General features: G+C 41.2%; 1 protein-coding gene across 3 annotated transcripts in view; it reads right to left on the bottom strand.

Moving 5' to 3' along the window:
• Positions 1 to 7,353: 7,353 nt before the first annotated feature.
• GTF2H2 (general transcription factor IIH subunit 2) overlaps positions 7,354 to 11,339 on the bottom strand; it is a 29,064-nt gene continuing 25,078 nt past the window's right edge. For all 3 annotated transcript variants that reach the window (XM_073679414.1, XM_073679432.1, XM_073679424.1), the window contains one exon: positions 7,354 to 8,088. In XM_073679414.1, coding sequence (XP_073535515.1) covers positions 7,969 to 8,088 — 120 coding nt within the window. In that variant the 3' untranslated portion in view covers positions 7,354 to 7,968. The remainder of the gene's footprint in view (positions 8,089 to 11,339) is intronic.

The following is an 11,339-nucleotide window of genomic DNA, read 5'->3' as shown; positions in this document are numbered from 1 at the left end:
GTACATGACAGGCACTCTGTACTTCTAGTTTAGCAAACATTGTAACTGTTTCTAGTGAGTGTATGTAAGCTTATCAAATACAGGGTGATGAACCTCACCATTATGTTGCTTACTGCACATAGAAAAGAAGGAAGGGAACAAACATTTGAAACAAGCATTTTCAGACAAAAGCTACTCTTAATTAAGTACTATGGTTATACTTTCGAAAACTAATTTGGTCTCATCATTAAAGGGGCTTATCCTATGAATCTTATATTAATGGTCTATTCTTAGGCTAGCTCTTCAGTATCAGGGCAGTGTGGTGGCTCACTGGTTAGCAATGTAGCTTTGCAGCACTGGAGACCTGAGTTCAAATCCCACCAAGGACAACATCTGCATGGGTTTCCTCCAGGTGCTCCAGTTTCCCCCACACTTCCAAAAAGAGAATTTACGGTAAAGATGCAGACTGCGACTTCGTCTACTAGAAAGTTGGAACTCCCTCCCTCTGATGTGCACAACACAGAAAACAGTGGTCTCACCTTGATTAAACGGGATATGGATCAAGTGATTGGTTTCACTTTGTTTGGAGGGGCTATAGATTGTGTCTCTCTGGCAATTTATGTAGGATGCAGTCATCACATGGTCTGACTTGAACATCACAGCTCACCGATGGATGGGTGAAAATAAAGCAGAGATCTCTATACTGCCCTCATCTCTCTAAAGTTAAATTATGCATTGCCTCTGTAGGAGAGGCCAAAAAGATATTGGTCAGACATGGCTGAGATTTTTTACAGAGCTTAGGACGGTTTGTAATCTCTTCATTGGAAGAGAGATATCATCATGACATCACATTCAGTATAAACCCCAAAAACTGAGATGGAGAGATGTGGGTTTTCTCCCAAATGATAGGACATTCTACTGCTTGGATGTACATGAAGAATGTGTCCATATGAGCTGTGACGATCTATGCAGAACTGATCCTTATCAACGAGTCCAAGATAGAGACACAGAATTATTGAAAGTCAGTATCTATCCAAAAGCTGTTTATTTAAATATACAGTGAAGGAAATAATTATTTGATCCCTTGCTGTTTTTGTAAGTTTGCCCACTGACAAAGACATGAACAGTCTATAATTTAAGGGTAGGTTAATTTTAACATTGAGAGACAGAATATCCAAAAAAAACAAACAATCAAGAAAATCACATTGGATAAATTTATTTGCATTTTGCAGTGAGAAATAAGTATTTGATCCCCTACAAACCATTATGAGTTCTGGCTCCTACAGACTAGTTAGACGCTCCTAATCAACTCTTTACCTGCTTTAAAGACAGCTGTCTTACATAGTCACCTGTATAAAAGACTCCTGTCCACAGACTCAATTAATCAGTCAGACTCTAACCTCTACAACATGGGCAAGACCAAAGAGCTTTCTAAGGATGTCAGGGACAAGATCATAGACCTGCACAAAGCTGGAATGGGCTACAAAACCATAAGTAAGATGCTGGGTGAGAAGGAGACAACTGTTGGTGCAATAGTAAGAAAATGGAAGAAATACAAAATGACTGTCAATCGACATCGATCTGGGGCACCATGCAAAATCTCATCTCTTGATCATATGTTTATTGTTATATCATTTGTTGTATTGTTGTATCATTGTTATCAATGTTATACCAATTTCACAATGCTAATTTGTATATAAAGTTATCCAACTTTCACCACTGTCTCAGAATTGGTCAGATTGACCAATTAAGATGAATGTCGAGGACGACATTCAAAAAAGGAGGGAAAAGTGTGACATGCAGAAGTAGTGCTGTTGCTTTAACTGCTTCCCGACCGCCCACTGTAGATAAACGTCCGCGCTGCCTGGGCTCTGCGCAGCGTGGACGTTTAAAAACGGTGGGTGGTCTCGCAGCGCTCAGGACCCCCAGGGTCCTGCAAGCGCTGTGGAAGCGGTGCAGAGCGATAGCTCTGACAGGGAACATCATCGGGACCTGATTAGATCAGGTCCCAGTGATGTTAACCCTTTGCTGTCTTCTATATACCGCGATCTATAGTGATCGCGGCATATAGAAGACAGCAGGAGGAGAGGGGGTCGTCCACTTACCTCTCCGACGACCCCTGATTCCTTTCAGGACCTTGGGTTGCTATGGCAGCTGGAGGTCACATGACCGCCTCCAGCTCTGCCATATATGGTGTCCTGCCTGGCTCAGCATGCAGCTGTAGCCTGGCAGGAGACTGACTGTGTGAAGATCTCATGTAATGTAATATATGTCTATTACATTACATGAGATTAGGGATCAGAAAAATAAAAATTAATGTCCCATACAGGGACTAAGTAAAAATGTAAAAAAAAGTTAAAAAAATGTTTTGAAACTGTTAAAAAAAAAAATACAAAATAAATTAAAATAAATAAAATATTAAACCGATAAATCCATATATTTTTGCAAAAATAAAAAAAAGTACACATATTTGGTATTGCCGCGTCCGAAACAACCCGAGCTATAAAACTGTCACAGTAATTAACTCCTTCTGTGCACACCGTAATAAAAGTAAATAAAAAAGGAGCAAAAAACTGCTTTTTCCTCATATCGCCAAACAAAAAGTGGAAAAAAATGCGATCAAAAAGCAAAATGGAAATAAAAATGTTACCACTGAAAACGTCATCTTGTTCCGCAAAAAACAAGCTGCCATACAGCTCCATCAGCCGAAAAATAAAAAAGTTATACCTCTCAGAATAAAGCAATGCAAAAAAAATATTTTTTCTATAAAATTGTTTTATTGTGTAAAAGCGCCAAAACATAAAAAAATATACAGTACGTGTAGTATCGCTGTAAATGTACTGACCCGAAGAATAATGCTGCCTTATCACTTTTACCACACACAGAACGGCATAAAAAAAAACCTCAAAAAACAATTCCTGAATTGTTGGTTTTTGTTAATTTTACCTCCCAAAAAACGGAATAGAAAGCGATCAAAAAATGTCAGGTACCCAAAAATGGTACCAATAAAAATGTCAACTCGTCCCGCAAAAAACAAGCCGTCACATGACTCTGTCGGCCGAAATATGGAAAAATTATAGCTCTCAAAATATGGCGATGCAAAAACTAGATTTTGCAAAAAAAAGCGTCTCTTAGTGTGTGACAGCTGTCAGTCATAAAAACCCGATATAAATCTGGTATCTCTGTAATCGCACCGACCCGAAGAATAAAGTAATCTCATCACTTATACCGCACGAGGAACGGCGTAAAAAAATAAATAAAACCAATTCTTCACCTGCTACTGATTTGTTTATTATGTCTCCCAAAGATCGCAGTAAGGCTCTGCTCACATTTATCCTGCGCTCTGCGCTGAGCACTTACGCCAGAGTTTCCGTGTAAATCTCTGAAATATGTGATTCAGCCGGAACCCATGACGGAAGATTCCCTGTAATGAGGCAGATATAGGCCACTGTGGATGCCGTCTGGCCTGTGATCCCACGGTGTCATTTGTTTTAGGCGTGCATAAAAGTGCGGTTGGCCACAGTTTTGTGCACTTCTGAAAAAAAGGACACCGCTAAACAGAGGCCAGACGGAGTCCAGAGTAACTCTGCTGCCTCATTACAGTGAATGGATCCCGCAGGGGTTTCATCTGAATTACATCACTTGGAAATTTAGATGGAAACCCCGATGTAAGTGCTCAGCCTAGAGCGCCGGATAAATGTTACGTAAAATGTTCCCAATAAAAGCTTCAACTCAGTCCTCAAAAAAAGCTAGTCCCAACTCAGGTCCGTCATCTGTTAAAAATATAAGGGACTTCCAAGTTACTGGTAGCAGAAAGGCTCTGGAAAAGCGAAATGGCCCTTGCCCCCCAAAAGAAATTCAGAAAATTTTGTGCTCCCAAATCCAAATGCCTATTCTACAATAATTTGTTCTCCAATTGTCAAATAGCGCTCCGTCCCTCCCAGATCTCGCCGTATGGCTAAGCGGTACGATACAGCCACATATGGGGTATTGACACTTTTAGAAGAAATTGTGTGACACATTTCGGCACCATTTTTACCCATTGCCCTGTGTGAAAATGTAAAATCTGAGGGTAAAACATTTTTTTGTGGTAAAAATATAATTATGCTTTTTTCACTGCCCAATGGTATAAATTTAAAAATTAAAAAATACTCACTACTTCCCTAGATGAATTCCTTGAGAGGTGTAGTTTACAAAATGGGGTCACTTGTGGGGGTTTCGGCATGTCAGCGACTCTTCAAATGTAACATGGTGTCTGCTGCCTATCCCAGCCAACATAGCGCTCCTTTCTCTTCCAAACCCTGCCGTACACCAAAGCAGTGATTTTCACCCACATATGGGGTATTGGCGTGTTCAGGAGAAATTGCACAACAAATTTCATGGTGCAATTTATCCTATTACCCTTATGATAATGTAAAATCAGGGAATGAAAAACATTTTTTGTGGGAAAAATGTGAAAATTTTATTTTTATGGCTCAATATTATAAACTTCTGTGAAGCAGCTAGGGGTGCAAGGTGCTCACCACACATCTAGATAAGTTCCCTAAGGGGTCTAGTTTCCAAAATGGTGTCACTTGTGGGGGGTTTCCACTGTTTAGGAACATCAGGGGCTCTCCAAACGCAACATGGCGTCTGCTAATTATTCAGACAAATTTTACATTCAAAAGTCAAATGGCGCTCCTTCCCTTCCAAACCCTGCCGTGCGCCCAAACAGTGGTTCGCCTCCACATATGGGATATCAGCGTGTTCAGGAGAAATTGCACAACAAACTTCATGGTGCAATTTATCCTATTACCCTTATGATAATGCAAAATTAAGGGATGAAAAACGTTTTTGTGGGAAAAATGTGAAAATTGTATTTTTACAGCTCAATATTATAAACTTCTGTGAAGCACCTTGGGGTTCAAGGTGCTCACCACACATCTAGATATGTTCCCTAAGGGGTCTAGTTTCCAAAATGGTGTCACTTGTGGGGGGTTTCCACTGTTTAGGAACATCAGGGGCTCTCCAAACGCAACATGGCGTCTGCTAATTATTCAGACAAATTTTACATTCAAAAAGTCTAATGGCGCTCCTTCCCTTCCGAACCCTGCAGTGTGCCCAAACAGTGGTTTTCCCTCACATATGGGGTATCAGCTCGCTCAAGAAAAATTGCACAAAAAATTTTGGGGTCCATTTTTTCCTGTTACCCCTGTGAAAATAAAAAAAATTGGGTCTAAAGTAACATTTTTGTGAAAAAAGTTAAATGTTATTTTTTTTCTTCCACATTCCAAAAATTCCTGTTAAGCACCTGAAGGGTTAATAAAGTTCTTGAATGTGGTTTTGAGCACCTTGAGGGGTGCAGTTTTTAGAATGGTGTCACTTTTGGGTATTTTCTGTCATAAAGACCCCTCAAAGTGACTTCAAATATGATGTGGTCCCTAAAAAAATGTTTTTGTAAATTTTGTTGGAAAAATGAGAAATCGCTGGTCAACTTTTAACCCTTATAGCTCCCTAACAAAAAAAAATGTTGGTTCCAAAATTGTGCTGATGTAAAGTAGACATGTGGGAAATGTTATTTATTAACTATTTTGTGTGACATATCTCTCTGATTTAAGGGCATGAAAACTCAAAGTTTGAAAATTGCAAAATTTTCAACATTTTCGCCAAATTTCCGATTTTTTCACAAATAAACGCAAGTGATCTCAAAGAAATTTTACCACTATCATGAAGTACAATATGTCACGAAAAAACAGTCTCAGAATCAGGGGAATCCGTTGAAGCGTTCCAGAGTAATTGCTTCATAAAGTGACAGTGGTCAGAATTGAAAAAATTGGCCCGGTCACGAAGGCAAAAACAGGCTCTGGCGCGAAGTGGTTAAAAGCATTCAGCAACTATTAGAAGTAACACAAGCACATGAGACAGGAAGTGGTGTGCTCCAGAAGCATTCAGCAACTAAAGCGGTTAACAGTCACACCAGAAGGGCAGTAATTTAGCAGAGCCCCAGGGGCATTGTGGGGAAGTTGTTTACTGTCTGGCCGGAGCCCAAGAGAAAAGTGGCTTATGATCTGTATTTCACAGAAGGCAAGGGAACAGAATTCAGGTCAGGAGGGAAGCTAAACAAAGGTCAGTTTTGTGTCTCTATTTTGGACTCGGTGATAAGGATCAGTTCTGCATAGATCGTTACAGCTCATCTGGACACAATCTTCATGTACATCCAAGCAGTAGAATGTCCTATCAATTGGGAGAAAACCCACATCTCTCCATCTCAGTTTTTGGGGTTTATACTGAATGTGATGTCATGATGATCTCTCTCTTCCAATGAAGAGATTACAAACCATCCTAAGACCTGTAAAAAATCTCAGCCAAGTCAGTATCTTTTCGTCAGATGGCCCAAGGGGATTTGGTCTCCAATGTGCAAACTTACAAAAACAGCAAGGGATCAAATAATTATTTCCTTCACTGTATATATTTCTTAATGTTGGCGTGGCACTGTCTTTTGGATACCACAGCTTCTCATTGATCTCTTTGCACCACACATGCATCTAATGTGCATGTGACATGTCTAACCAGAAGAAACAGGGAGCACGCTGATGCTGAGGACAGTGGTACCTGCTTTTCTTCAATATCTTCACTGTTTATATCTGACACTTGTGTGTTCTCAAGTCATGGACACTTTGAAGCGCTGCAGTGAGGCAGGGAGCGCTGATGAATTACTCACTTCTGAGGACTCTTCTGAAGAGATGTCCTCAGGCACCGCATGTACAATATTAGTCCCTCTGCACCAAGCAGCGAGATCTTGCAATGATTTCCAATACTCCATTGCCTTTAGCTCATTTCTGTGGGGCATGTGGGAGTAGAAGGCAGACATCTGTGGTGAGGAAGGAAAATTGGTTGAATTGATGGTTTCATTCAGCTGCATATCAGCTGAGTATAGAGTCATTGAGGTATGATGGTAATGAGATGAATTTCTAGAAGTGCAATCCAATGAAGTGAGACAGATTCCAGGTAAACGACCCAATGTGTGATATTATGGGATGGTCTGGGAAGGAGAGGGGGGGGGGGGGGTTAAGGAAGAATTTTTTAACTTTGGGTAGGTGATAAAGGAAGGTTGGTGTAGGTACACTAGTATCAAGAAACGTTCTCTCTTTTTTGGAAGCAGGTGATTATCATAAGCAGCGTTGAAGAGGTTACAGCCATGAATGTATTGTAGAAGAGGACTACTATTAATGAGTTCATAAATCTCACGATCATAGAGGACTCTATTGGCCTCAGCCACATAATCCTGCATAAGACCTGCAAAGGATGCCTGAGTCTATTATTTTTCACAGGCACATATGGAAGGGCCAAAAAAAAAATTAAACAGAAAATCCCCTTAATAGAATAAGCAGAATACACAGGAATCAGTAATATATTTGAACATCATTTCAAAATATGCTAAACAGTAGTTCATATTTATAGAAATTCTCCTAAGACGTTAGACACTTTATAAAAGGATAATAGGTGGGGACATTCATCAGTTTCAGATTGGTCTTAGTCGTGACCATCATTAAATTAATCAAAATTGTAGAAACCTCTGCATATGTTCTGCAAACTCTTGTCAAAGTAGTGTGAGAACATGTGAACCACCTCATCTGCACAGGGGCCAGGCTGTTCCTAGGATCCACTTAACTAGCAGACGATCTGATATTTATGTCATTAACAGATCTTCCTACAGTGGAACAACTCATTTAAAAGGTAATGTAATAAAATGCATTTAACACAATAACTTGTTTGGTCCCACTGGCCGAATAATCAAACATTGCAGGTTATGAAATGGATGGGTATCTCCATTACAGTTTTCTGCTTCCATCTTATGAGCCAGTTCTTTGCAAGGCACCAGCGTCAGTCAATGGCCCGCCGTAGCAGCTGTTGCTTTCACAGAATTCATATTGGCTTGTGCTTAAATGACAGATTTATCTGTTATGTTGTTTTTCATTGATGAGACAGATCTATTCACCAGAGTAGTCATCACGATACCAATGAGTCTGGCTGTGCATGAACACATCCGGGACAACAATGTAGAGAATCATGGATGAACAAGTCACACTCCACGCAGAAGACACAGTCACATACAGTGCACATATAGACCTGCAAGAGAAAGCAAAAATACATATTTTACTAAACATTGAAACAAACTGGAACATTAGATATCTAGTCATAAAGAAACAATATCATCAGAAAATAACCTATTCCTTAAATCAGGATTTTGGGATTTACGAAGCAAAATAGTGTCAGGCTCCTAGTGGCAGCAGCGTACACCCATGGTTTCCTGTGTCCCCCAATCAAGCGATTGAGAAATTAGTAATTTTGCAAATTTCACACTGGTCACTGGGGCTATTATAGACTCGTAACTTCTGTCCTTCCAGGGAGAGTTTACAGGTAACACCACTATACAGAGTTAAAAACACAGATTCCACCAATCACATGTCACGGGTGTGTCAGATGTGACAGACAGTCGCTCTGGATCTGGCTGCAGAAGGTCACTGCGTTTGGCATTGCAGACGCCTTCTTAATCCTTCTGACTTTTCAACCCAGTGGCAACCTCCCTCCTGCTCTGATTGACACACCCTGGTCTGCTTCAGGGAGTCACCAGTGATATTCTCTTCTTCCATTGTGAAGGCTTGGAGCTATAGCAGTCGGCTAGCTTCCTCTCTGGTGCTCTTGCAGGACTTGTGGTGTTATCTCTCCGGTGTCTGCTCAAGCTAAGTTTTCCCCCCTTTGTTTGTCTCCCTTGTTGCCTTTAGTTTATAGTGGAGACTCACCAGTGCTCACCCCCCCCCCCCCCATCTAGAGCCTAGCTCTAGGGATATACAGGGCTTAGGTTTCCTGCTCGGCGATTGCTGTGGAACCAATATAGGGACGGTAGGGTAGGCAGGGTGTTATTAGATCTGCCTAGCGGTCTCCACTCCCCCTTCTCCCTAGTGTCTGGGCTTCCTTACCCTCATCCCTTTGTGTTGCACTTAGTCTTTCCCACACTGTGCGTGACATCACAATAGGAGATGTCACCGCTGTCCTGCTCCCCCTTCCTTCACAATGACTTTTGCACACGCTCATTAGATGCATCAATATAAAACATAGGGTCGGCGTCTGTTCATTATGACTAATGTCCATATGTTGTGTCCTGAAACGAAAGGAAACAGGAATCCCAGTGGCCAGTGTGAGAATTGCAAGATTTCTATTTTGTATTTTTAATACAGGTTGTGATATGGGGAAAAAATAAATACAGTTAATGCAAAAAAAATATTTAAATCAATAGGTCATTTTCTGATGATAGCTTCCCTGTAAAGAAACACTAAACCTAAAAATAAATGATACAAGTAAACCGGAGAGAAGTCAGTACAAATTGTTAGTCTATAGAATTTTTTCCAAGGCCTTGAAAACAAACAATCTTTACAAAATCCTGCAGAGAGGACAAAGGTTAGTTTCCAGCAGGTCTGTACTGATTTCGGCTGGTGCTCAATTGGGAAGGGGGTGAGTTACACTTAACATTTGTTGTGCCTTACACAGCAGGAGGGGAACATGGCTTGTTTCCTGGAACTCACACAGAATATTTCTCTTTCTATATTCAATTGCAATATGAGGCAAAATAGAAAAAAAAGGAGAAGTTTAATTGAGTAACTGCTGAGAAGTACTGAGAGGCACAAAAAATACAAATGAATGGAGATTAGGGCCGAGCAGGTAATCTTCCCAACTAGCAGATTCCCTGTAGACCACTCAGGAGGGTTCGGCAGTCGGGCACCCCGGATACAATTTTGACCTTATCGCAGCCACTTTCAAGGGGACCTAAGCTGCTGGTCAGCATCAGGATGTTATTTGTGGGGCGGGACACTAAGAAGACTGAACTTTTTCTGCAGCTTTGCACCTCTTCTACCCTCCTTCTCCACCAGGTCTAGGGAGAGCTAGAAGTAAAGGCTTCAGTAGAAGAAACGCAGTGGTTGAAGTGCTAAACCTAACATGATTTTTGAGCATGGAGCCAACAGGAGGCAGAAGAAGCTGGTGATCCCTGTCTGAAGTCGGCCTTCGGCAGACCCACGGTAGATACATTGGGGAAGGGTTGGTCAGGGAGCTTCTGAAGCAGCTATCTGTATGTGTAATGTACAGACAGCAGCTTTGGTGGAATACTTTTTTCTTCTGTTCTCACTGAAACAAACTATGCTAGGAGATAAAGTCTGTCCCTTCAAGAAATAAAGGGTATGGAAAGTATTCAGACCCCTCTACATTTTTCACTCTTTGTTTCATTGCAGCCATTTGGTAAATTCTAAAAAGTTCTTTTTTTTTTCTCATTAAAGTACACTCTGCACCCCACCTTGACTGAAAAAAAAACAGAAATGTAGACATTTTTGCAAATTTATTAAAAAAGAAAAACTGAAATATCACATGGTCATAAGTATTCAGACCCTTTGCTCAGTATTGAGTAGAAGCACCCTTTTGAGCTAGTACAGCCATGAGTCTTCTTGGGAATGATGCAACAAGTTTTTCACACTTGGATTTGGGGATCCTCTGCCATTCTTCGTTGCGGATCCTCTCCAGTTCCGTCAGGTTGGATGGTGAACGTTGGTGGACAGCCATTTTCAGGTCTCTCCAAAGATGCTCAATTGGGTTTAGGTCAGGGCTCTGGCTGGGCCAGTCAAGAATGGTCAGAGTTGCCACTCCTTTGTTATTTTAGCTGTGTGCTTAGGGTCATTGTCTTGTTGGAAGGTGAACCTTCGGCCAAGTCTGAGGTCCAGAGCACTCTGGAAGAAGTTTTCATCCAGGATATCTCTGTACTTGGCCGCATTCATGTTTGCTGCAGTAATAGTTGACTTTGTGGAACTTTCTCCCATCTCCCTACTGCATCTCTGGAGCTCAGCCACAGTGATCTTGGGGTTGTTCTTTACCTGTCTCACCAAGGATCTTCTCCCACGATTGCTCAGTTTGGGTGGATGGCCAGGTCTAGGAAGACTTCTGGTGGTCCCAAACTTCTTCCATTTAAGGATTATGGAGGCCACTGTGCTCTTAGGAACATTGAGTAATGCAGAAATTCTTTTGTAACCTTGGCCAGATCTGTGCCTTGCCACAATTCTGTCTCTGAGCTCCTTGGGCAGTTCCTTTGAGCTCATGATTCTCATTTGGTCTGACATGCACTGTGAGATGTGAGGTCTTATAAAGACAGGTGTGTGCCTTTCCCAATCAAGTCCTATCAGTTTAATTAAACACAGTTGGTCTCCAATGAAGGAGTAGAATCATCTCAAGGAGGATCACAAGGAAATGGACAGCATGTGACTTAAATATGAGTGTCTGGGCAAAGGGTCGGAATACTTATGACCAAGTGATATTTCAGTATTTCTTTTTTAATAAAT

The sequence above is a fragment of the Phyllobates terribilis genome, unplaced genomic scaffold (assembly GCF_046119375.1).
Source record: "Phyllobates terribilis strain yellow unplaced genomic scaffold, ASM4611937v1 Scaffold_1__5_contigs__length_1240528914, whole genome shotgun sequence".
Classification (NCBI taxonomy): domain Eukaryota; kingdom Metazoa; phylum Chordata; class Amphibia; order Anura; family Dendrobatidae; genus Phyllobates; species Phyllobates terribilis.
The sequence above is the reverse complement of the archived record's forward strand: the minus strand, read 5'-3'. Positions and strand labels throughout refer to the sequence as shown.